At 40.9% G+C, this 27,365-nt stretch overlaps 1 protein-coding gene across 1 annotated transcript in view; it reads right to left on the bottom strand.

Moving 5' to 3' along the window:
• The window catches only part of wipi2 (WD repeat domain, phosphoinositide interacting 2), a 64,072-nt gene that overhangs the window by 12,088 nt on the left and 24,619 nt on the right, over window positions 1-27,365 (bottom strand). Inside the window, exons 3-7 of the mRNA XM_078558607.1 lie at window positions 25,190-25,359; window positions 18,320-18,416; window positions 17,529-17,626; window positions 10,469-10,561; window positions 1,508-1,578 (exon numbers count right to left, since the gene is read on the bottom strand). Of these exons, the coding sequence (XP_078414733.1) occupies window positions 1,508-1,578; window positions 10,469-10,561; window positions 17,529-17,626; window positions 18,320-18,416; window positions 25,190-25,359 (529 nt within the window). The remainder of the gene's footprint in view (window positions 1-1,507; window positions 1,579-10,468; window positions 10,562-17,528; window positions 17,627-18,319; window positions 18,417-25,189; window positions 25,360-27,365) is intronic.

The following is a 27,365-nucleotide window of genomic DNA, read 5'->3' as shown; positions in this document are numbered from 1 at the left end:
AACGGGGAAAATAGGCCAGCTACCCTAACATCAATTGTAGAGAGAGAGAGAGAGAGAGAGAGAGAGAGAGAGTTATTAGAGCCATGGTAACAGAGCGCTTAGAAATCATAATATGATTGGATAGAGTCAATGTGGATTGACCAAAAGGAAATAATGTTTGACAAGTCAGTTATAATTTTGAGGTTGTAGATAAAGGGGAACCAATGGATGTAGTATATTTGTATTTTCAAAAAGCATTCAATAAAGTAGCACTTAAGAGATTATTACACAAAACTAGGAATTGGAGGATAGGATTGATATTAACAAGGGTTGAAGGGACAGAAAACAGGCTATTTTTGGGTTGTCAGGCTCTAAACTAGTGGGGTGCTGCAAAGATGAGTGCTTGGGCATCAGCTATTTACAATCTACATGAGGGAACAGAGTGTAACGTATCCAAGTTTTCTAACATTACAAAGATTGGTGGGAAAGTAAGCTAAGAGGAGGATGCAAAAAGACTGCAAAGGGACATAGACAGGTTAAGTGAGTGAACAAGAACGTGCCAGATGGAATCCAATGTGGAGATATCCACTTTGGCAGGAAAAACAGAAAAACAGAATATTGGTGCGAGGCTGGAAAACGTTAGTATGTGGAGGGACCTACGTGTCCTTGTACACAAATCACAGCAAGATAACATGAAGGCACAGCAAACAATTCGGAAATCAAATGTAATGTTAGATTTATTACAAAGAGATTGGACTGTAAGAACAAAGCCTTACTTCAATTATGTAGGGCCTTGGCGAGACCACACCTAGAATACAGTTTTGGTCTCCCCAAATAAGGTAGGATATACTTTCCTTAAAGAGAGTGCGACAAAGGTTCACCAAACTGATTGCTGAGACAAAGGGGAATCCCTAAGAGGACAAATTGAGTAGTGGTTGAGTAGACCAGGCTTATATTCCCTAGATTTCTGAAGAATAATAGGTGATCTCATTGAAACATATGAAATTCTTAAAGGGGTTTGAGAGGGTAGATAATGAGAGGATGTTTCCCTGGCTGGAAAGTCTGGAGCTAGGGATCACAGTATCAGAATAAAGGTTGACCAGTTAGGACAGAGATGAGGGGAGCCTTATTCACTCAAAGGATTGTGAACCTTTGGAATTCCCTATCGCAAAGGGCTGTGGATGCTAAGTTGTTGACTACATTCAAGACAGAGTTTGACAAGATTTTTGGACACTAGGGCAATTGAGGAATATCAAGATAGGTGTGGGATTGTGGAGTTGAGGTAGAAAATCAGCCATGATCTTTTGAATAGTGAAACAGGCTTGAATGGCCTACTTCTGCTCCTAGTTGTTATATTCTCATATCTTTACATTTCCCAAAGTTTACTTGGTTGTTAATTACTTACAAGTCCAGCAGGTTTGTCAAACTGGATTATACCCCATATAAAACCACAGTGACTACTGTTTACCATATTACTGTTAGTAATGTATAGATAACCTTCAAGTTTAACATTGCCCAATTTTCTTACCTCTTAACTCCCCTTCGGAATTCAAAGAGTTTCTGACCCTCTGGAATGGAGAACACTCGGATTACTGTTCCCTGCAGATACAAAGCAAAAGAAACAAAATCAGCAAAAGAAGCATGAAAGCAAAAGTTATACTAAGCAAAGCTATTTAAATAAGGAAATGATGATTGTTCAGTAGTATATAAATATATTTATTTTAAAAACTCCAGGGTTGTTTATAAGATGAACTCAAATATCTTCATATACATAGAGCATAGGCTTTATCAACAATCTGAATATAAAATGGTTGATTAGCAGCCTGGTGCAGCTGTGCATTATGTCAGAGTGTTAACCAATATATACTCAACCACTATGTTCTAGGTCTTAGTGAAGCTGCCACCGGGGCTTGAATGTATACTGGTAGGCCAGTAACACTAGGCCAGCCCCAAATGCCTTGTAGCAGCAGGTCACATGTGCTATAGGGCCAGGAATGGCTCACCCATCTGACCTCTAGGCCCAGGAATGGTCCCGCTTGCTTCAAATTTTCCATCACAACTTATGTTTTAGTATTTGTAAAGAATATAAAAGGATAAGGGGAACTACTAGAGAAATAGAATTAGAGTAAGCACTCCAACTACTGTTATGGAGGTGTGGTGATTACAATACTGGATTAGCAATAATATTCCATCTGGCATGTTCTTGTTCATTCACTTAACCTGTCTATGTCCCTTTGCAGTCTTTTTGCATCCTCCTTATAGCTTACTTTCCCACCAATCTTTGTAATGTTAGCAAACTTGGATACATTACACTCTGTTCCCTCATCTAAATTGTTGATATAGATTGTAAATAGCTGATGCCCAAGCACTCATCTTTGTAGCACCCCACTAGTTTTGAGCTTGGCAACCCAAAAATAGTCTGTTTTCTGTCCCTTCAGCAATCTTCAACCCTTGTTAATATCAATCCTATCCTCCAATTCCTAGTTTTGTGTAATAATCTCTTAAGTGCTACTTTATTGAATGCTTTTTGAAAATGCAAATATACTACATCCATTGGTTCCCCTTTATCTACAACCTCATAATCCCACCATGGCAAGTCATGAAAATGAATTAAACAAATTCAGTAAAGCTGATGGCTGTTGTAAAAATACAACTAGCTGATTAATGTATTTCGGGAACAGAACCAGCTAGCCTCCCAATTAGGGTCAACACAAAACTTCAGACTTATGAAATGTGGTCAACTCCTAATGTCCTTTGAAATGGCCTAGGAAATCTCACATTTTTCTGTAAAACAATTGCTGCATTCAAAAAGTTGAAAGTAAAGGTGGACAATAAATACTGCCATGTCATCATTGCCCACATCCCAAGGAATGTTTTTAAAAAGAGCAAGCACCCTAAAGGCAGGAACAAATGGCTTCCTCCTGCGCTGTAACTGTCATGATTCTACACTGAGATTCTTAAAAGTTCTTAATTCAGGGTTCAACAGATATTTCTTAAAGCAGAATTAATTTAACCCCTTTTAGAGCGTAATATCTTAAGCCAAGATTTTGATACACATTACTCCATCTATTAGGTGAACATCATGCTGGCAAGACTGTAGCATACAGCATGGTAGAATTATTTGTCAGTGGTGAATTTTTAGCAGAGAGAATCAGCCAGTCTATCCAGGCTGGCATATGTACAACTTTAGACCCATTCTATGTAGCCAACTCAGTGAACATACGAAATAGGAGAAGTAGGTCAATCGGTCCCTCAAGACTGCTCCGCCATTCAATAAGATCATGGCTGATCTGCTTGTGTTTCAAGTTCCACATTCCCATCTACCCCCGATGACCTTTGATTCCCTTGCCTAACAAGAATCTACCTACCCTTGCCTTAAAAATATTCAGGGACCCCGCTTCCACCACCTTTTGAGGGAGGGAGTTCCAAAGTCGCACAACTCGGAGAAAATATTTCTCCTCATCTCTGTCCTAAAAGCACGGCCCCTAATTTTAAAACAGTGCTCCCTAGTTCTGGACTCACCCACAAGAGGAAACATCCTTTCCATGTCCACCTTTTCATGATCATTCAGGATCTTATATACTTCAAACAAGTCACCCCCTCACTCTTCTGAACTCCAGTGGAAACAAGCCCAGCCTGTCCAACCTATCCTCATAAGGCAGCCCACTTATTCTAGGTATCAATTGAGTAAACCGCCTCCAACGCATTTACTTCCTTCCTTAAACAAGGAGACCAAAACGGCACATACTATTCGAGATGTGGTCTCATCAATGCCTGTGTAACTGAAGCATAACACCTATACTTTTATGTTCAATTCTTCTCATAATAAAAAGGACAGCATTCCATTACCGTTCTTGGTTACATGCTGTACCTGCATACTAACTTCTTGTGACTCATGCATGAGAACACCTAGATCTTGCTGCACCTCGGAATTCTGCAGTCGTTCTCCATTTAAGTAATATGGCGCTTTTTTATTCTTCTTGCCAAAGTGAACAACTTCACATTTTCCCACATTAAACTCCATCTGCCAGATTTGTGCCCACTCACTCAACCTATCTATATTCATCCACAAACTCCTTATGTCTTCTCCACAACATACTTTCCTACCAATCTTTGTGTCGTCTGAAAATCTGGCTACCATGCCTTCACTCCCCTAATCTAAGTCATTGATGTAAATTGTAAATAGTTGAGGCCTCAGCACAGACACCTGTGGGACTCCGCACGTCACATCCTGCCAACCAGACAAAGGCCCATTTATGCATACTGTCAGTTTTCTGTCAGCCAGCCAATTTTCTATCCAGGCTAATATGTTACCACCTACACCATGAGCTTTTATTTTCCACAATAGCATTTAATGTGGCCCCTTATCAAATGTCTATTGGAAATCCAAGTACAGTACATCTACAGGCTCCCCATTATCCACAGCACATGTTACTCCTTCAAAGAACTCTAATAAATTGGTTAAATTTAATTTCCTTTTCACCAAACCATGTTGACTCTTCCCTATTACCTTGTGTTTTCCAAGTGCCTAGCTATAACCTCAATGATCAACTCTAACATATTCCCCATGACAGACATCAAGTTAACTGGCCAATAGTTACCTGTTTTCTGCCTCCCTCCCTTCTTGAACACAGGGGTAAAATTTGCTACTTTCCAGTCTGATGGCACCTTTCCAGAATCTAGAGAATTTTGCAAAATTAATACCAACACATCTACTACCTCATTAGCCACCTCTTTTAAGACCCTAGGATGAAGTCCATCTGGACCCAGAACTGCAGGCTGACAAATCTCCATCAGTTTGTTCAGCATTGCTTCGCTAGTTGATGCAAAATATTTGTTCATTTCACCCACCATTTCCTTATTATCTACTTTTAACTCCCCATTCTCACTTCCTAGAGAACCAACACTCACTTTACTTACTCTTTTCCTGTACCTGTCGAAACTCTTGCTACCCGTTTTTACATTTTTAGCTAGCTCCTCTCATACTCTTAATTTCCTTCTCCTGATTAACCTTTTAGTCATTCTCTGCCATTCTTTATATTCTAACCAATCATCTGACCTGCCACTCATCTTTGCACAGTTATATACTTTTTCCTTAAGTTTAATGCTTTCCCTAACTTTAGTTAACCATGGATGGTGGGTCCTCTCTTTAGAATTTTCCCTTTATAGTAGGAATATACTTATTGTAAGCATTCTGAAATATCCTCTTAAGTGTCTGCCACTGTTTCTCTATTGATCTATCCCCTAGTATTCCAGTTCACTTCAGCTAACTCAGCTTTCATGCCCACATAGTTGCCTTTATTTAAGTTTAAAATACTAGTCTTAGACCCACTCTTCTCCTTTTCAAACTGGATGTAAAATTCAATCATACCATGGTTGCTGCTAACTAGGGCAGCCTGAACTCTGTGGAATGTGACAGGATTAATAAATAACCTCAAAGCAAGTCTAATATAACCTGCTCTCTGGTTGGTTCCAAAATGTGTTGTTCTAAGAAACTCTATCGAAAGCATTCTATGCACTCCTCATCCAGGCTACCACTGCCAATCTGATTTTTCCAGTTTATATGTAAAGTCACCCATGATTATTGCTGTCCCTTTATTACAAGCACCCAATATTTCTTCTTGTATACTTTGTCCTACATTGTGGTTACTGTTAAGGGGCCTGTTGACCACTCCCATTAGTGACTTCTTTTCCCTACTATTCCTCATCTCCACCCAAACTGATTCTACATCCTGATCTCCAGAACCAAGGTCATCTTTAACCATTGCACAAATGCCATTCTTGATTAACAGTGCTACTCCTCCACCTTTACCTAGCTTCCTGATCTTCTCGAATGTCATATATCCCTCAATATACAGGACCCAATCTTTGTCATCCTGCAGCGTGGTCTCGGCATTGGCTATCAGATCATATTTATTTATGGCAATGTGTGTTATCAATTCGTTTACTTTGTTCTGAATGCTACGTGCATTTAGATACAGAGCCTTTAGCTTAGTCTTTTTGTTATTTTTGTAACAGCTAGTCTTGATCCTTTGTGCGTTCTCATGTTTTTTTCTTTCTGTCCCTTCCTGCCATTCTCCGACTCTCATTTCCCATATTACTATTTTCCTCTCTTACCTTGTCTCTACTCTTTGGGTACCGCATCTTTCCACATTTGATCCTTGCCCCCACTATTTAGTTTAAAATTCTTTCTATACTCCCCTAGTTATGCGGTTCGCAAGAACATTGGTCCCAGCACAATTCAGCTGTAGACAGTCCCAATGGCACAGCTCCCACTTTCCCCAATACTGGTAATAGTGCCTCACAAACCAGAACCCACTTCTCTCACACCAGTCTTTGAGCCACATGTTCATCTCTCTAATTTTATGCAGCCTATGCCAATTTGCACACGGCTCAGGTAATATTCCAGAGATTACAACCTTTGAGGTTCTGCTTTTCAATTTAGTGCCTAGCTCCTCAGACTCTATGCGGAACCTCTTTCCTAGTTCTACCTATATCATTGGTACCTACATGGACCACGACAACTGGATCCTCCCCCTCCCACTGCAAGTTCCTCTCCAGCCCTGAGCAGATGTCCCGAACCCTGGCACCCGGCAGCCAGCACAGCCATTTGGATTCTCGATCTTTGTTGCAGAGAACAGTGTCAATCCCTCTCATTATACTGTCCCCCTACTACCACGACCATCATACTGTCCCTTACTACCACGTTCCTTGTTGCTCCCACCATTTGAACTGCTTCCTGTACCACGGTACCATGGTCAGTTTGCTTATTCACCCTGCAACCCCTGCTCCCATCCAAACAAGCTGAAAGAACCTTAAACCTATTGGACAATTGCAGAGGCTCACACTCCTGCCCTCTGGATCCCCTTGCCTGCCTCACTCGCAGTCACATCCTCCTGTCCCTGATCACTGACCAAATCAGAAGACTCTATCCTAAGTGGTTTACAAAGCATCCGGGTGACTTTCCCCCTCCCTGATGTGCAGAGTCTTCAGCTCAGCTTCCAGCTCAATGACTCTGAGCCGAAGTTCCTCAAGCCACAAACACTTACTGCAGACGTATTTGCTCTGGAACACAATGTTACCCTGGAGCACCCACAGGCTGTAGCCTTGATACATCACTTGTCCTGCCATTCTTAATGTGTTTTAAATAATGACTTAACTATATTATTCACTTATTTATGTTGCTTTTTTATATATTGTATTAACTTTACCACCAATTTGCATACTATTTTAAACCTTAGGGATAGAACTTACCCGATACTCTACCACAGGGAAAGGAGTTTGGTGAGTAAGAACCCATTCCTACAGGGTGAGAAAGGCAAAAAAAGGAAACAAATACCCATTTCTACCCAACTCACCAAACTCCAAGTCCACACTCAGTTTCCTCAGCTGCATTCTTTTGCCTAGTGCCCTCTGAAATGGCCTAGAAAACCATCCATTCACTTAGAAATACACAAAAAGTCAGCTGTTAGAATTGGTGCTTGAGCAGAGGTCTTAGATCCCAGTAGATACTTTAAAAACATACAGATGATTGTTATCTTTAAAATAATTCACCTGTGGATGGATTTAAGGGAATCAATAACTGGGATTTGATGGATTGAGGTACAACAAACTAGTTCAATGCAAAATAGAGTTTAGCATAGTATTCAGCATCTAATGAGGCCATTCAGCCCATTGTGCCCATGCTGGTTCTTTTTTTAAAAATATATTAATTCACGGGATGTGGGCTTCGCTGGCTGGGCCAGCATTTATTGCCCATCCCTAGTTGCCCTTGAGAGGATGGTGGTGAGCAGCCTGCTTGAACCACTGCAGTCCATGTGGTATAGGTACACCCACAGTGCTGTTAGGAAGGGAATTCCAGAATTCTAGCAACAGTGAAGGAATGGTGTTATATTTCCAAAGTCAGGATGGTGAGCAACTTGAGAGAGGAACTTCCAGGTGGTGGTGTTCCCATCTATCTGCTGCCCTTGTCCTCCTATATGGTAGTGGGTTTGGAAGGTGCAGTCGCAGGAACCTTGGTGAATTCCTGCAGTGCATCTGTAGATGATACAAACTGCTGCTACTGTGCGTTGGTGGTGGAGGGAGTGAATGGTTGTGGATGTGGTGCCAATCAAGCGTGCTGCTTTGTCCTGGGCAGTATCAAGCTTCTTGAGAATTGTGGGAGTTGCACTCATCCAGGCAAGTGAGGAGTTCTCCATCACACTCCTGACTTGTGCCTTGTAGATAGTGGGCAGGCTTTGGGGAGTCAGAAGGGGAGTTACTCGTCACACGATTCCTAGCTTCTGACCTGCTCTTGTAGCCACAATATTTATATAGCTAGTTCAGTTCAGTTTCTGGTCAATGGTAACCCCCAGGATGTTGATAGTGGGGGATTCAGTGATGGTAATGCCATTGAACATCAAGGGGCGATGACTGAATTCTCTCTTGTTGAAGACGGTCATTTCTTGACACACGTGTGACGTGAATATTACTTGCCACTTGTCAGCCCAAGCCTGGATACTGTCCAGGTCTTGCTGCATTTGGACATGGACTGCTTCAGTATCTGGAAGAGCAACTCAGCCAACCCCACAACCCCTCCTTTTCCTCATAGCCCTGAAAATTTTCTCTCTTTGGGTGCTTATCCAATTCCCTTTTGAAGGCCACAATTAAGCTACCTCCACCACACTCTCAGACAATGTATCACAAATCCTAACTACTCACTGCGTAAACAAGTTCTTCTTCATGTTGCTGTTGGTTCTTTTGTCAATCATCCTAAATCGGTGTTCTCTAATTCTTGAGCCCTCTGCCAATGGGGACAGTTGTCTATCTTTTCTGTCTAGACCCCTCATGATTTTTAACACCTTTATGAAATCTCTCTCAACTGTTTCTTCTCTAAGGAAAACAACTTCAGTTTCTCCAACCTATCCATGTAACCAAAGTCCCTCATCCCTGGAACCATTTTCATGAATCTTTTCTGCAGCCACGCTAAAGCCCTGGCATTCTTCTTAAGGGTGCCCAAAATTGGACACAATACTCCAGGTGAGGCCGAAGCAGTGCTTTTATAAAGCTTCATCATAACTTTACTTTTGTACTCAACTCCTCTATTTATAAAGCCCAGTATGCCTTTTTAATCACTTTCTCAAGCTTCCTTGCCACTTTTAATGATTTTTGCACATACACCCAAGTCTCTCTGTTCTGCACCCCCTTTAGAATTGTATTCTTTATTTTATATTGCTTAACCACATTCTTCCTATCAAGATGTATCACTTCACACTTCTCTGCATTAAATTCCATCTCTCATTTGTCCACCTGTTTATATTCTCTTAAGTTTATCACTACCCTCCTCACAGTCAACAATGCTTTCCTGTTTGGTGTTATCAGCAAATTTTGAAATTGTGCCCTGTACACCCAAGTCTAGTTATTTATATCACCAAAAACAATGGTCCTAGAACTGACCCCTTGAGAACCATGCTATCTACCACCTTCCAGTTCAAAAAATTATTTACCACTACTCTGTTTCCTGCCACTCAGCTAACTTTGTATCTATACTCTCACTGCCCCTTTTATCCCATGTGCATAACTTAAAGTTGTAGCAATCTAATTTAAGTAGGATGAACTGCCCTGCTTCTAGTTTATTAGCTCAAGTTAGTCAACACAAAAATGCAACATTGTGTGCATGTATATAAATATTTTATGTTCTTATGCCCTACAACTCTTCAAGATATCTGTGCTCCAATTCTGGCCTCTTGTGCATCCGCTATTTACACTGCTCCATTGCTTGGCAGCCGTGGCATCAGTTGCCTATGCAGCCATGATCGCACTGAATGGTGGAGCAGGCTCGAGGGGTTATATTGTGTATTTCTCCTATTTCTTATGATCTTATAAAATTCTTAAGCAGGGTAGATGGTAGGATGTTTCTCCTGGCTTGGGAGTCCAGAACTATGAGCCACAGTCTCAGAATAAGGGATCAGTCATTTAGGACTGAGATGAGGTGAAATTTGCTCACTCAAAGGGCTGTGAACCTTTCGAATTTTTTTGCCACAGAGATCTGTGGATGATCAGTTGTTGAATATTTTCAAGAGAGATAGGTCAATCGATTTCTGCCTACTTATGAGTGGAAGCAAGGGACATGTGAATAGTGGGGGAAGGTGTAGCTGAGATACATGATCCTATTCAATGAAGGAGGATGTTCAAGGGCCGAATGGCATACTTCTGCTCCTATTCCTCAAATCCATATGTTCTCAAAACCTACCTCTTTGGCTAAGTTTTTGATCACCTGCCCTAAAATCTCCTTATCCAGCTCAGTGTTAAAATTTTGTTTGATAATGTTCCATGGATAATGCCCTAGAACGCTTTGCTATGTTAAGGATGCTATGCAAATGCAATATGTTGTTGTAAAATGTTTTGCCTATCAAAAAATAACTCCTTTTTCATCTCCAATTGTTATTGTGAAAATATTATCGTTAAATTAAAGTACGCAAAACATATACATCTGCCTCAAACGGCTTACCTTTTCAGAGGCTGTCGCCAGTTTCGTACCACTTGCATCAAATGCCAGAGCAGCAAGAGGACTGTCATGAGCTGGGATCATATTTGCAGCTCTCTAAGACAAACAAAAACAGTGAATGAAAAGTTGCCTTACATGAATATTATGTTTACTGAACACTAAAAAGGTAAAAATAAATCTATTCTCTTTTACTTGTGTGCATATTACTTTAAGGAATAACAGCTCAGGGTCAAATATGATTTTACAAGCAAGGCAGTGAATAATTCAGAATTTCATCATGCTAAAAAATCAATTACATAAGCTTATATGATTAATATCAAGTATTTACTTAGGTCAAAGGCCTTCAACCCATTGGCATCGCAATGCAAGAGCCATGAAAAAATTGTATACCAGATATTTGAAAGCTTCATATTCAAAAATATTCCATTACAATGCTTTGCAAAAATTATGCAGCACAAGTAAAACAATACTGGGTGCAAGGATCAAGCTTTAACAAGTCATTTGAAGCAAAGGATTATGCAATTGCACTGCAATTCAACCCCTGCTCATCTCAAATTGCATGCATGTATAAAGTCCAAATAACTAAAATTGGTTGTCGTTTTTTTTGCATAGTGACAATGTACACCAGAGGGACCAAATAGACTAGAGCAGGGTCTTCAGTTGTACAAAATGGTTATGTTTGGTAGAAACATCACAGAAACTGTCCCATATATTGATACCGTTACATTTGCATGCATCAATTGTGATATTTACTTTGGAGAACTTGGCTTTGCTGAAGACTGATACCCAAAGGAAATGAAATTGAAAATCCAATTCAGAATTATTACTAGCCAGAGGAGAAAGTGAATATATGCTTTCATAGCTCATTCTCTCTGTCTGGGTTTGATTTCAACCTTGATCCATTAGCATACAGGCAAGGTTTTAAACCACAATGCTGTCCAGTACAGTTAAAACATTGCTCTTTCGCAAACCAAACCTAAGAACCATTGACCCAATTCTAGGCCTCTCAGACAGTTCAGTAAACAGGACAAATGTAGGGGTACTTCTAGCCTTGCTAACTCACACCAGCTGATAAATGGGCAATAAACTCCCAGAAATTTATCTTTGCTCGCATGGTTATTATAAGCAAGAACATCACTTCATCAGGATCTCAATGAATGGCAGAACAGGCTTCAGGAACTAAATGGCCTACATTCCTGTTCCTATGTTAATGGATTACACTTAAATCCCAATTTACAAATCAAAAGCACAGTCACCAGAAAGAATCTATATCAGGTGTGCTAACGCATCTTAAAATAAAAATATACTTGTGCATTATTTAAGGAACACAGTATGAAAACTCTTCCATGTATTATCAAACCTAAATACATTCTTGTGTCAGTTGCATTATAGATTTCCAATCACTGGAAGCCTTTATTCTATCAATTTACAAATCCAACAGTGAAACCTAGCAATACTAAAAAGATAAAACACATACTTCTTCATTTCTTTTGTTTTTACGGATGGGTTTTTCCAGGTACTGATTCAACCGTGCAATAACGAGCAAAGACTATGGACTAAAAAATGGTTGTGCTGTTTTTTGAGCACAGGGCACAATTTGCAATTTTCCAGGGCTGGTTCCAGTGACAATAGGCATCATGCAAAATTGTTGCTGCCACTTCTTGCTGCTACCACTTCTTGCTGCTACCACTTCAATTGTATGATTGTAGCATAGAATCAAGTATCTACCGCCGCCCTGCTGGTTGCCTTTCTATTCAAGGGCCGAGCAGCATTTGCTCATCTCATGTGGTGCAGCTAGTCTTCCATTCTTAAAGGCAGACTGTCCTTCTTCAAGGAAGCTTCACCGAATGACAGAGGCAGATGCTGTAATACTGTTTTTGCAATTCTAAACAAGGAAAATGGAACATCAGTGCTGAGAGGGGGCTCCAGATTCAAAGATGTGATGCTGGAGTATTAGTGGTGAAGATTAACACGAGGAAAGATGCCATGGTTTTATGGGAAGAAGGCACCTGGGGACAGGTGTCCAGGGAGGTCATATCCTGGCATCAGGACCAGAGGGCCTTGCTGCAGTGCCACAAGGTCAGCGAATGCATCTTTCCCCATTACATGACATTTGCTCACTATCACTCCACCAGCTTCTTAAACTACCCAATACATTACACTCCCATCACTCACCCAGCAGCACTCCCTGGCACTCAGGACTCACACCTAAAATCCAGATACTCCACTTCACACTCTCTAATCCTCCAATGCTGTCACTCCCACACCTCTTGCTGCCTCCATATGTTTTCAGCTATTCAGCTATGGCAGGCACATCACCCAAACACAGTGCTAATTGATCACAGACATTCTTCCCTCTCTCTTGCAAGACCAAGTGCCACAGCATAGAAGAGAGCAGAGCAAAAATGGCAAGGAACAAGGATATCTGCATCTCCTGATCCCGACAGAAGAGATGGTTCTCAGCATCATGGGGCTAGCTGTGACACCTGGTATTGCTGAAGGCATTCAGAGTGACAGTACCTACCTGCCTTATATCCCATTTCAACTCACAGCTCACCCTCAAGCATAATGATCAAGCTACAGATGTTGATGTCTTGCTTTCCACTTCATCTCCTTCCTTCACCACAACTTCTAGTTTTCTGCTTTCAGATACCCAAGAACTGCCTGTACAGCCATAGCAGACCCAGGTGGAGGGGAAAGAGCATCAGCGCAGCAATGAGGTCACACCACTTGTTTCTGAAGCTCAGCTAAGGGCACTGCACATAACCTAAAGGATGGTACAGAATTGGGATCAGAACATGGGGAATCACCAGACATAAATAGGTTGCAGCCTGGCCAGAGGTAAATGAGGGTAATGGAGGGTGTGCCAGCTCACCAGAGGGCGAAGTCGCAGATGAGTCCTGCTACAGGGGCTCAGATGAGGACCTCAATGGGGTGGCATACATGAGAACGATGATGGGCATGTTCACCAAGATGCTGGGTATATTAGCTGGTCTTTTAGGTAGCCTCCCAAAACGGTCCAGGATCATGGAAGAATCCAGCTCCAAACTGGTATTGCACAGAGCTTACGCTTTCCACAGCCTACCTGTTGCATCACATGTCAAACTGACAGACACTGCAGCTGCAGCCCCGATAGCTGTTGCATCTGGTGTGTGGTCAGATTACCTACTCCACTGCTCTGCCTGTGTGCTACACTCCCTGTCAAATTCAGAAATCCTCCAAAAAAAAAACTCTGGAGTACTTTATGACACTTTACAATAGCAGAACGTCTTGCCTGCAAGTTGGGTGCTTAGCACTTTAAATACTTAGTAGCGCCTCTTGCAGCTGAACACTTGACTTTCAGTGAGTTTAGTACAACTTTGTTAAATTTGCCTGCACGGTCCAAATTTGGAAAATGGGTGCCACATCAGCATGTGGGGCTGTGTGACATCATATTGCCAGTGCATTTACTTCTGGCGCTTGTAGGTGATGCCCACTCAAGTGTACTTCTCAAGGCGGTGCACAATGCAGGCTGTGCCAGAAACAGTTGGCAGCACAGCTTGTATTCCCAGGAAGGCAAATGGCTTCTGTAGCACCATTGCCAGCAGTGTTACTGATCCAAATTTCATGCCCTATAGTCTTTTTTAAATCACTTGTAGAACATGGAAAGTGGAATGAAGAACAATCTGACGAGGCAAGCTTAAAATGTTACATTTAGTTTGGTGAATGGTGTCAGAAAACAATGGGTTCTAAACTATTTTAGGTGTCTGGGCTGCCAGAGAGTTAAGGGGCAAAGACTCTGGATACCTACTCCTCATAATGGAAAATAGAACATTTAGGTCACTAGGACTAATTTCTTCATAAATGGAGGAGCCCAACCAATTAGATTTGGGGATACAAAGTAAAATGGATTACAGCTGCAGGTTCCTGGAAGCATTATCCGAGTAAGCATTCTATTTGTAACAGAGTTTGTGTATTTATTATTGTTTGTGATCAAAGTTCTTTTCTTACGCATGAGGTTCGTGCATATTCTTGCCCTCAAAGGGATTTGCCCCAATTTAAATAATTTCCAGCAGCAAGCTATTGTGAATTAATATCACACTCTTGCCCCAGAGGTTTTAACACAACGTCTCACACATACTGTCACACACACAAAGAATAGAGAACCGATGTTGTAGCTGGAGTGGAGGTCAGGTAAAAGTGAAGGATTCTCAATAAGCTGCGAGGTTTCTTGTAGTTGAATTGTCAGGAGGTCAGCTGTCAGGTGAACATGAAGTTGGAACAGGTTGGCGGTAAGATTCCTTCTCCCTCTTTCAAGGTATAGCTATTTTACCTTGGCTGCTTTGTCTTGTAGCTGGTTCAATGGCTTTCTGGATGGTATTTATTATGGTATTTCTCTGATCCGAACAGCTTCTGCTATAACTTTTAAAAGCAGAGGCAAACCTGGCTGCCTTAACAATGTAACCTATACAAGTCCAAAAACCTGTAGTGGGTTGGGCCAATACACATCCTGTGCTATGGCATTTCACTTTGAATGTTTTGAGATGAGGGACTATCATGATATGAAAGATCGATGAGACTCATTTCATATTTGCCTAACACCCATCAAGTTTCGACGTCTCTATTGTCTATGGTGAAGCAGAAAGATGAATCGGTTGGTATCATTGTCTTGGTCGTTTACAGTTCATCCTTAACAAAAGGACTTGAGTTTCACAAGTGGCTGGAATTGTTCATATTTTAATGAGGCACTTGCTTGAGTTTCAGGTCTTGTCTGGAGCCAATATTGCCAGAGTCACATGATATGATGTCAGCATTTTTTAAAACTGTTGAGTCCATTTTTAAAAAATACAGCTTTAATATAGATAGTTTGGAACATAACATTAAATAAGATTAAGTCACTGTAAGTTCAGTGGTAATGCTTCTTGTAACTGGCTAAGTTTTTATCAAGTAGATGTGAAGGTATTTTACATGTATTTTCATTTTTGTTTATATGATAATGGTGAAAGCCATACTGACAGCTTGGGCCTTCTAGTAACACTTTTACTTGTGTTCCCAGTTTGAAAATAGTTTTCATAAGCAATCTTCTGTCAACTAAAACTTGCATCTTTATCCATCGTCATATTGGAATTATTGTAACCCTAATTATGGTAAATTATAGGAGACCCACCATTTTTATCCATCAATTCAGAAGCGGACTGATAGGTTTTAAAACCTGTCTGTAGGTTTTTCTTATAAAAATCTTTTGCTAAGTTCTTAAAAAGACACAACCCTCGAAATTTGATGATGCTACACCAATTTTTCAGGGCTAAATGAGAGTCTAAGCTTCCAATATGGCGGGCAGGAAGTGCATGCTCAATATAAGCTCAAAGTGTACCACTCATTGTGTTGGAGACAAAAAAAATAGGTATCATCGGTCCATAACCTAAACAAGTAGGGTTAATACCATTTTGAGTCGCTGTTTGCAATATTGGCTTGCCCAGAGGTAGCTGGCAACACCAATGGCTTCATTTAGGAAAATTAGGTGTATAGCTGGGTTCCATAAAAGGGCTGCTGGTCAGCACCCAAAAGGAATGTGTTAAATATGCCTATCTGAATGCAGTGGCAGGAGGAGTTGGACTGCTGTTCCCAATCCTAAGGCCGTCACTTTCGGCCCTAAAATGTTTCCAGTGTACCTCAGATTATCCTGGAAGGGCAAGGTATCTCAAAGATTTGAGCAACAGGTGAAACTAGCTGTTTCATGCTGCTACTATACAAGTGGTATTCGCCACTAACAGGATGCTTCCGTCAAGCATCACACAAATGGGTAATGTGGTATATGAATTACAGTGCCAGTGTGATGCTACGCATGTAGGCGGATCGGATCTAACAGCATGTCCCAGCCACTGTTTACATCAGGCAAGGTACAGACCATACCCAGCCAGCCCGTGCTTGCAAAACTCAAAACAGTGTCCCAGATTAGGTGTGATTCTGCGATTGGACAACATTTGCTAAATAATCCTCAGTGTGCTGAGAATTACGCTGACAACCAATTTAAGATCGTCAGTCAGGCTCGCAGTGTGGTGCATTTGCCTGTGCTGGAAGCTACATATATTAATACACAGCACCCTGTTCTTTGCAGATAAAAAAAACGTGCACACATCAGGCGTGCTTCCCGACATCATCGCGCTGTCTCGCAGTGCTTTGTTCGGCGGGCGCGTGGAGTCAGCTGCGTGCCTGCCGATATGTAAACGGCGGCCATTAAGGAACTGATTAAGGTAATTATTAATGCTGCCCGTCCAATCTTAAGGTTGGCAGGCAGGCGAAAAGGCCAAGGGGCCTTTGCGTTTTTTAGGCAATCTCATCCACAAGCAGGATAAGGTTTCCTAGAACTTTTAATTTACTAAAAGATTTTTCCTAAATATAAAAACATGTCCCATCTCATGTGACACAGTCACATGAAGTGACATATTTAAATAAATTTTTAAACCTTTAATTCATTATTTACAGTAGTGATTCAATCTCCCTGCGGCAGCTCCGTGTCTCAGGGAGATTGAAGCACTCGGCCCTGGCTCTCTCTCCTCCCCCCACCTGCACAGGTAGCGTTGAGCACTATGACTCGCGTCTTATGTTGGGTGGGCCTTAATTGGCCCACCCGCGTAAAATGGTGGCGCAGCGCCAATCATGGACGGCGATCGGCTCCACGGCTGCCCCCACCCGCCGCCTGAAAAATTCAGGCCATTGTGTCTGTTTCAGCTAAACAACTGACAGCCATTCACTGACTCATTCCTCAGGGCAATACCTTGACCAATCAGGGCCAAGCTGCTTCATTTAAATTTCAAACAATGCTTGGCATTTAACTGTCAGTCACCATCAATTGGTGCATTCTCCATGGCAACGCCTCTATCAATCAGAGCCCACTTGCCAACCAATCAGCACTCTCTTTTCATACAGTATAAATTGTTGTTTTCCCTTTATATTGGTATTCTTACAAAATCTCCTGATGAGTGCAGGACGAAAAACTTTGACATGTCTCTCTTTTCAACAATACAGGAGTTAAATACATAAACAGTTAAATCAGTTTTTATCTATTCAATATGTAACTTACCAGATTGATAGTATCAAAGACCTGTACCTCCCCAATTGTTGCGCTTCCAGGGTATGCAAGGTAGCAATTATCATTATTAATGGAAAGTGCACATAGTCCTGAAAATAACACAACCGTCTTGAATAAGGAATTTCATAAATGCTTCAGGATTTAATATACATTGTAAAATGGAGAAGTGAGAGGGCACTGTGCTTATGCACTTATTAACTAAATCAACTGATGAGAATTCCAGAATAAAACAATGTAGCACAATTTATAATCCATCCAAGATTTTGTTTGCACACAGAGAACCACTGTTCTCACCTTACTCAATTAGGTCACTGCACTCAATGAACTCTCTCAGAACCCAGCAATAAAAGATGAGTTCAAATATACAATACAATGCAATAGAACTTACTTAATCTGAACAGTACAATGCTGATTTTATGTATGAACAGCAGTTGTTGGGTTTGAGAAACTATCTGATTTTCTTGGTATTTGTTTTGCTGCCTGCATCCTGCAGCTGATTTGCAGCTCTTCAGTAACATTTGAGGTATTGTTCAATTAAGACTGATTTGATGCATTTTTACAACTATAATATTTTAGCGAATCAAACAAGTAGGATAAACACTTTGTATGCGAGATGGATAATTTTCCCATAGGTGCAAACTGGATGCTATTTTTTAATTAAATAGGTTCATTGCGGTTGTTGGCTGAAAAATACATACTGATGGTTCTAAAAGAAACCTGGTGCATAAAGTCACTATCCCAGCTCTAGGTATTATAGCTGGTATTTACTGCGTAGGGATTACCTGTGGGGTTTGGTGGTGTTTCTCGGATGGTATGCAGTACTTTCATATCTCGGATATTGTGAATGTATAAACTCTCTTCCAAGCATACTATCAATCTCTACATGAGGGAACACAAGAAAATATTAGCCTTAGAGAACCACAACACCGTGTTTATACCACAAAAAAACTAATACCACTAGTATTTTAAATCAAAGAGTTGGCAGAATTCTACTCTACAAGCCTTTTCATTAACGGCATATGGGATTGGGGGTACAATTATTGAAGGACCGAGGAACAATCATATGTGAGATGCAAGCTATAAAAGTCAGTGCTTAAAGGCATAAAGCTGTAAACCAGCCCTCTACAGATGTAATGCTTTCAAGAACATTCTAAATATCTTTTTTATTAATTTGTGCCACAAAATATTCCCAATGCAGCACAAAATGTTCTCTTACTAACCACTTTAAATGTCAACATGTCAAGTGTAGTCAGGCCACTATCAAATTTCACCGGACATAATTGTTCATAGAATACGTTTTGATTGCAGAAGATTTTCTGTTGGTTTTGTTTAGATTGAACCTATGCGACAGTTTATATTGATAAATAAGTTATACCACACATGGTATAACTTCTAAAAGCAACAAACTTGAAAACACTTTATAAGGGTCTGTAGCCAAAGCACACAGATTTGAGGTAACTGGCAAAAAAACACAGGCAAATGAAAATTATGCAGTGAATTGTTACGATCTAGGATGCACTGCTTGAAAGGTTGGTGGAAGCAGATTCAATCACATCTTCCAAATAAAAATTGGATAAATACTAGAAAAGGAACAAGTTGCTGGGATATGGGAAAAGAGCAGGGATTGGGGCTAATTAGATAGCTCTTTCAAACAGCTGGCATAGGTACGATGAGCCAAATGGCTGCCTTCTGTGCTGTTTCATTCTAAGATTCAATAAGATAGCAACTTCATCATTTGACACAAAAAACGGACAAGCACTTAATTTCTTTATCTCACATTTATAGGCTTCCTGGTAATCAACTGAAAAATAGCAAGTTAATGAATTCACAGAATTATATTACAAGTATTCATTATTCATGTGGATATCATGTTTTTTTTAATCAATTTCTGTTAATTGTATTCAGGTGGTAGGCATTAATTGAGGGCTCATCTGTGCTCATATATAGGAGCAGGCTGAAAGGTTGGTTGTTAGTTGGAGGTGCGTGGTATGTAAAGTATGTCTCTGTCAATGAAAGCTTGTAAGTGTATCAAGACTTTCACCACCTGACTAACCAAATCCTAACATTATGCACTAATGTTCAACTACTAGCATTTAATTCACAGTCTCTGACAGGGAAAACAAACACCTCACAAAACCCCAGAAACTCTACAATGCATAGCTTATATGAAAACAAAGATTGTGTAGGAGCGTTATATCTGTTGGTTCTGGTGATGGTTTAATGAGATAGCGATCTTAAAATCACCATCATCCATTTCACTTCACTGCCCAGGGTCTAACACACAGATCAACCCATTATGAAAATACAGCAGACGCTGGAAATAAAAGCAGAAAATGTTGGAAATACTCAGCAGGTCGGGTAGCATCTGTGGAGAGACAGAGAGTTAACATTTCAAGTATGTAACCTTTCATAACTGGAAAACTAGAAACTAGAAATGCAATTGCTTTTGAGCAAATGAAAGGAGTGAGGGTGGGAAAAGAACAAAATAGTAGGTTTGTGATAGGGTGGAAGGTAAGAGAAATTAAATGACAAAGTGTTGATGGTACAAGAACAAAGGGAGTGGTAAGGGAACAAGTAGCATAAGAACATAAGAAATAGGGGCAGCAGTAGGCCAAATAACCTCTGGAGCCTGCCCTGCCATTCAAAAAGGTCATGGCTCATCTGATCTTGGCCTCAGCTCCACTTTTCTGTCTGTTTCCCATAACCCTCGACTCCCCTTTAGTTCAAAAACCTGTCTATTTCAGTCTTGAATATATTCAACGACTCAGCCTCCATACTTCTCTGGGGTTCAGAATTCAAAAGATTCATGACCCTCCGAAGAAATTCCTCCTCATCTCCATCTTAAATATGTGACTTTTCAAAAGGACATGCAGGAAGGAAAGGGTGGTGGGGTAGCTTTGTTAGTACGAGATGGAATAAGTATTGTAGCAAGAAATGATCTTGTATCGGAAGATGTAGAATCCAATATGGGTGGAGGTAAGAAATAAGGGGAAGTCGACACTGGTGGGAGTAGTCTCTAGGCCCCCTAGCAGTAGCTATACTGTAGGACTGAGAATAATCAGGAAATAATGAGGGCATGTAAAAAAGACAGTACATTAATCATGGGTGACTTTAACCTTCATGTAGATTGGGAAAATCAAATTGGCAGAGGTAGCCATAAGCAAGAATTCATAGGGTATATTTGGGACAGTTTCCTAGAACAATATGTTGTGGATCCAACCAGGGATCAGGCTATTTTGGATCTGGTAATGCGTAATGAGGCAGGTTTAATAAATGATCTCAGAGTAAAAGATCCCCTAGGAAACAGTGACCATAACACAGTTAAATTTAGCACTCACTTTGAGTGTGAGAAACTTGGATCGGAAACAACTGTGCTAAACTTAATTAAGGGTAGTTACAAAGGAATGAGGGCAGAGCTGGCTGGAGTGGACTGGGAAAGGAGTTTAGCAGAAAAGACGGTTGATGAACCATGGCAAACTTTTAAGAAAATAGTTCATGACTCACAACATAGGTATATCGCAGTGAGGAAGAAAGATTCTAGGAAGGGGATAAACCAACCATGGTTAACCAAGGAAGTTAAGGATAGTATCAAATTGAAAGAAAAAATATAGAATGTGGCAAATATTAGTGGGAAGCCGGAGGATTGCGAACATTTTAAAAGCCAACAAAAGATGATCAAAAAATAATAAAGCAGGAGAAAATAAACTTTGAGGGTAAACTAGCAAATAATATAAAAATGGACAGTAAGAGCTTCTTTAAATGTATAAAAAGGAAGAGGCGCCAAAGTGAACATAGACTCCTTAGAGAATGAGGCTGAGGAAATAATAATGGGGAGCCAGGAAATGGCAGAGGAATTGAATAAATACTATGCATCAGTCTTCATGATAGAAGACACCAATGGCATTCCAAAAATACTAAATAATCTAGGGGCAAAAGGCTGGCAGTGGGGAGTGGGGTGGGTAATAAATACAATAACTATCCCCAGGGAAACTAATGGGGCTAAAGGCCGATGAGTCCCCTGGGCCTGATGGGTTGCACCCGAGGGTATTAAAGGGAGTAGCTACAGAGATAATGGATGCACTGGTAGTAATCTTCCAAGAATCCTTAGATTCTGGAAAAGTTCCAGAGGATTCGAAAACTGCCAATGTAACACCTTTATTCAAAAAGGGAGGGAGACAAAAAACAGGTAACTATAGGCCAGTTAGCTTAACATTTTCCCAATGACGGATGTTAGAGTATATTATGAAGGATATAATAGCAGAGCACTTAGAAATGCATAATATAATCAAGCAGAGCCAGCATGGCTTCATGAAGGGGAAATCATGCCTGACAAACTTATTAGAATTCTTTGAGGAGGGAACAAGCAGGATAGACAAAGGGGAACCAGTAGATGTAATATATTTGGATTTCCAAAAGGCATTCGCTAAGTTACCGCACATAAAGCTATTTAACAAGATAAGAGCCCATGGCATTGGGGTAGTATATTAGCATGGGTAAAGGATTGTCTAACTGATAGAAGACAGAGTTGGGATAAGGGGGGACATTTTCAGGATGGCAACCTGTAACAAGTGGAGTGCCACAAGGATCAGTGCTGGGGCCACAAATATTTACAATATATATTAGTGACTTGGATGAGGGAAGTGAATGTACTATCGCCAAGTTTGTGGATGACAAAAAATAGGTGGGGAGGCAAGCAATGAGGATGACACAAAGAGTCTACAGAGGGAAATAGACAGGTTAAGTGAGTGGGCAAAAACTTGGCAGATGGAATATAATGTGGGAAAATGTGAGGTTATGCACTTTGGCAGTAAGAATAGAGGAGCTGAATATTATTTAAATGGAGAAAGACTGCAGAAAGCTGCTGCACAGAGGGATTTGGGGCCCTTGTGCCTGAATCACAAAAAACTAGCATAGAAGTTCAGCAGGTAATAGGGAAGGCAAATGGAATGTTGGCCTTTATTTCAAAGGGAATGGAGTGTAAAAATAGAGAAGTCTTAATAAATCTATACAAGGCGCTAGTTAGACCAAACCTAGAATACTGTGAACAGTTTTAGTCCCCTTATCTAAGGAACGATATACTGGCATTGGAGGCAGTCCAGAGAACGTTCACTAAGTTGATCCTGGGTATGGAGGGATTTTCTTATGAGGAGAGGTTGAGTAAGTTGGGCCTGTACTTATTGGAATTTAGGAGAATGAGAGGCAACCTTATTGAAACATAAGATTCTTATGGGGCTTGACAGGGTAGTTGCTGAGAGGTTGTTTCCCCTTGTGGGAGAGTCTAGGACTAGAGGGCGTAATCTCGTAGTAAGGGGTCGCCCATTTAAAACAGAGATGAGGAGGAATTTCTTCTCTGAGGATAGCGAATCTGTGGAATTCTTTACTGCAGAGGGCTGTAGAGGCTGGGTCGTTAAGTATATTCAAGGCTGAGATAGACAGGTTTTTAATCAGTAAGGGAATCAAGGGTTATGGGGAAAAGGCGGGAAAATGAAGTTGAAGATTATCAGATCAGCCATGATCTCATTGAATGGTAGAATGGCATACTTCTGCTCCTATGTCTTATGGACCCCTTCTGAATATATGCTCCTCATTCTGGATTCCCTCTTGAAGGGAAATATTCTCTCACAGCACTACCCTGTCAACCCCACCACCACCCCCTCACCGTTCCCCCGTTTCAATAATATTACCTTTCATTCTTCTAAACTCCAATGTGTATGGGCCCAACCTACTCAAGCATTCCTCATAAGTCAACCCCTTCAAAACCAGCAATCAAACTAGTGAACCTTGTCTGAACTGCCTCCAATGCAAGTATGTTCCTCCTTAAATGAGACCAGAAATTAATGTAGTGGTGTGGTCTCACCAAGACCCTGTACAGTTGTAGCAAGGCATCCTTACTTTCACACTCACCTCCCTTGCAATAAAGGCCAACATTCCATTTGCCTTCCTAAATACTTAGAACAAAGATGTGTCTTCAGGAGGTGTGAATGGCAGGATCATGAACAGCTGCTGCCCAAAAGCAAAGGGAAAGAAAAACAAAATAGGGAAAAAAAAGCAAAGAGAAAGGAAACAAAATGGGGCAGACATCACAATCTAAAACTGTTGAGCTCCATGTTGAACCCAAAAAGCTGTAAAGTGACCAGGCAAAAGACGAGGTGCCTTTGGCATGCTGAAAGGGGAGGGGGGATGTGTTTGGTGGTGGCAGCACACTAGAGGTGGCTGAAATGGTAGAGGATGTTGGGGTGGAAGGCAAGGACAAGTAGAATCTTCTTGTGGTTCTGAGAGAGGGAAAGAGGTGAGGGCAGAAGTATGTGAAATGGAGGACCCCATCAACCACAGTACAGCGGAATTTTCGGTTGAGGAAAAAGATATATCAGAAGCACTAAGATGAGGAGTTCCACCAACAGAATGGAGGAGGAGAAACTGGCAGAATGGAATAGAGTCCTTACAGGAAGTGGGATGTGAGGAAGTGTAGTCAAGGTAGCTGTGGGTGTCAGTGGGCTTATTTATAGTGAATATTGTTTGCTAGCCTATCCTTAAGGGAGGGAAGGGAAGAGCTGGAGATGGACCATGTGAAGGTGAGAGAAGGGTGGATATTGGAAAGTTTTCCAATTCAGGCCAAGAGTTAGAAGCAGCACCGATACAGTCATCAACGTATCAGAATAAGAGTTGAGAGAATGGGCCCAAGTAGGGCTGGAACAAGAAATGTTCCATGTACCCCACAAAAAGACAGGCATTGCCATGACTCAAGTGGGTACACATAGCAACACGATTTAATTGGAGGAAGTGAGTGGAGTTGAAGGAGAAGTAGTTCAATGTCAGAACAAGGTCAGCCAGGCAGAGGAGGGTAGTAGTTATAGAGGACTGGTTGGGCCTTCATTAAGGAAAGAAGCAGAGAGCTCTAAGACCATCCTTGTCATCAGTTTGATGTCAAATTTAAAGGTTGGACCTGTGAGAACAGTCTGCCAATGGCATTAAAAAGTAGGGGCTCTAGGAAACGTGGCCAGCTCTCTCTGGTGCTTTTAGCCACCCCTCCCATTGTGTTTAGGCTATTAACTCTCCCCCTCTTCCCCCCCACCAGAGCCCGGGAGGTGGCACATCCTGTTGAGTTCATCAGCTGACAACCAACTTTGCATGGCTTACAAGTTTTTACGGCACTATTTGAGTACTCACCAATGGCAGACATTTCTGACTCTGCATACAAATTGCTTTTGATCCATGGAAAGAAGAAATGCAGCAAAACGCTCAGGAGCAGTTCAGCAACAGGGATTGGCAACTATGTAGCATGAGATGGCATTGGTGCTTGGGGAAGGACCAGTGATAGGCAGGATCGGCAGAGGGAAAACAAGTTTAGACACACCAGCAGTTGGCAACAGAGGGAGGCTCAGATTGGCTTAGAGTGCCAAACAAAAGGACAATTTTTGCATAAGTTTGATGGGTGATACTTAGAAGTGAAGCTAGAAGGGCTAAGAGGCACGTAAGCCTAAATAAGCTTATGACAAAACAGGTGTAACAGAAATATCATGATAGGAAAGTGTTACATTTAAGAAAGTGTATACTTAAGTAAGATTTGAGTAATATATTTCGGCAAGACTGATCCCTTACGCTCTAGTATTACCCAATGGAAGGCTTTGAAAAATTATGTCACAGATCCTCACCTGTCTATTTAGTTTGACTGCCAGGATTGTATTGGAATAACTGTAGTTGCAGATTTCTGTTCCTTTCTTAAAGTGACAAACCTTCAACTTTCTGGGTGCTTTAAGGCTCACAATAGCTACTAGACTGCTGGAAAACAGTCGTTCCACAATACATACATCTTCTGTGTCAGCTGTAAATAGACATCAAGGAGAAAAAAAAGTCACATTAATTTCCAGCAATTTATTAATTTCATCACATTTGTTTAAACATACTCAGTGCAGTATAATCAACTGTAGCTCACTCAGCTGAATCGAAATGACTCCCCTCTCCCAAAAAGACATTCTATTACTCATATGGCATTTCAAATAATAAACACAAGAAATTTATCAGGGCATGTGCCAATCAATTAAATCACAAGTCTGGGGCTAATTATATTACAATTTATATAAACAAACCTCCCAGGTCAAAGGACATTTGTCTTATAATATAACATTCTCCCACTCAGGTCCGTGAACCAACGATATTCTCATAACTTCCCAGCTGCATACAAGGAACTATCGTTGGCACAGATCTCACAAAGTTACACTCACAATATTATTCATCTGTCAAAATGTATATGTGCATCCTTGAACAATTTCCTTTCTTTATATATTTTTCTTTGCAATGTGAAAGAGAGGAAAAGCATGCTACAAGGACTGTTTATATGGACAGATAAAATTTTGAATCTAATGCAGGCACAATACACTGCATTACAAATGCAAAATGATGTTAAACAGCCTGGCCTTCCATCCTGTGTCCTTCTAATGGAGAGCATGAAATTTCTAATTTATTGATTTCCAATTCACCTTAAGAATTTACAATCAACTATAATTCCAAGAATTACCACCTTCAATACTTGAGCACTCAGTTTAAATGAGCAGGCCAGGTTGTCAGCTGAATATCACAGCCATGCTGCAGACCCAGAACATCATCACAGGAGATCTGCTATTACAAAAGTTTCCTTCTGCTGACTGTAACGTTCTTGATGTAACTTGGTATATGCAGTCTCAAGCCAGCTCCCCTATGAGTAATATCCACACTTAAAACTGTCCAACAGATTTGATTCAGGGGGGCAGGGAGATGTTTAGTATAAGCAGAACTACAAGCACTGTGCAGGGGGTAGTGTTTTGTAGACTTGGATAAAAATACATTTTTGGCAACACCTAAGCTTTACTCTGCATCTAAAAATTAATGTTCAACCTTAATCTGGAACTCACTAAAATGCAGACCATTTACAAGCACCACAGTGCTGCCCATAACCTGACTCTCACCAAATCCCTTTCACCCATCGTCCCTGTGTCTGCTGACTTACATCCAGGAGCATCCTAAATTTTAATTTCTCATCCTTCTAATCAAATCCCTCCATGGCCTAACTGCTCTGAGAAATGTGTGTTCATCTAATTTTAGCCTCTTGCGCATCTCTGGTTTCTTTTGCTAACCATTGGTGGCTTTGGCTTCTGCCATCCAAGCGCTTAATTTCTGAAATTCCCTCCCTAGCTCTCTGCATCTTTCTACTTCTCTCTCTCCTTTAAGATGCTCCTTAAAATCTACCACTCTGGCCAAGCTCTTGGTCACCTTTCCTAAATCTCCTTATGTGGACGTGTGTCAAATTTTGTCTAAAAACACTCCTGTGAAACCCTGTGGGACATTTTACTATGTTGAAGAAGGTGCTATATAAATCCAAGTTCTTGTTACATGTAGGGATTATAGTAGTGGAGGAGTTCACAGAGGCCCATTCCATAAAGGAATTTAACCACAGGGATGGTAATTTTAAATCTGAGGCATTAGGGGACTAGAAGCCAATGTAGATCAGAGAGGGCATGGATGATGGATTAATGGGTGAGCCAGATATTTGGAGTGGGGATAGAGAACAGGCAGCAAAGTTTTAGATGCTCTGAAATTTACAAGGGGTGGAGGATGGGAGGACAACCAGGAGAGCATTGAAACAGTTAAACCTGTAAGTGGCAAAGGCATGGTTGAGGGTTTAACAGAAGATAAACTGAGGTAATAATGGAGGCAAACAATGTGATGGGGGTAGAAGTAGGCAGATTTAATTCATCCTCCTACGAGGAACACCCCATCCCCCAACCACATGTAAAATACAAGCATTCCAACTTCCAGGGGCCTATTTAAAATTAAATTTTTTTGGTTATCTTT

The sequence above is a fragment of the Cetorhinus maximus genome, chromosome 15 (assembly GCF_964194155.1).
Source record: "Cetorhinus maximus chromosome 15, sCetMax3.hap1.1, whole genome shotgun sequence".
NCBI lineage: Eukaryota > Metazoa > Chordata > Chondrichthyes > Lamniformes > Cetorhinidae > Cetorhinus > Cetorhinus maximus.
This window is presented reverse-complemented; position numbering and strand designations above follow the sequence as displayed.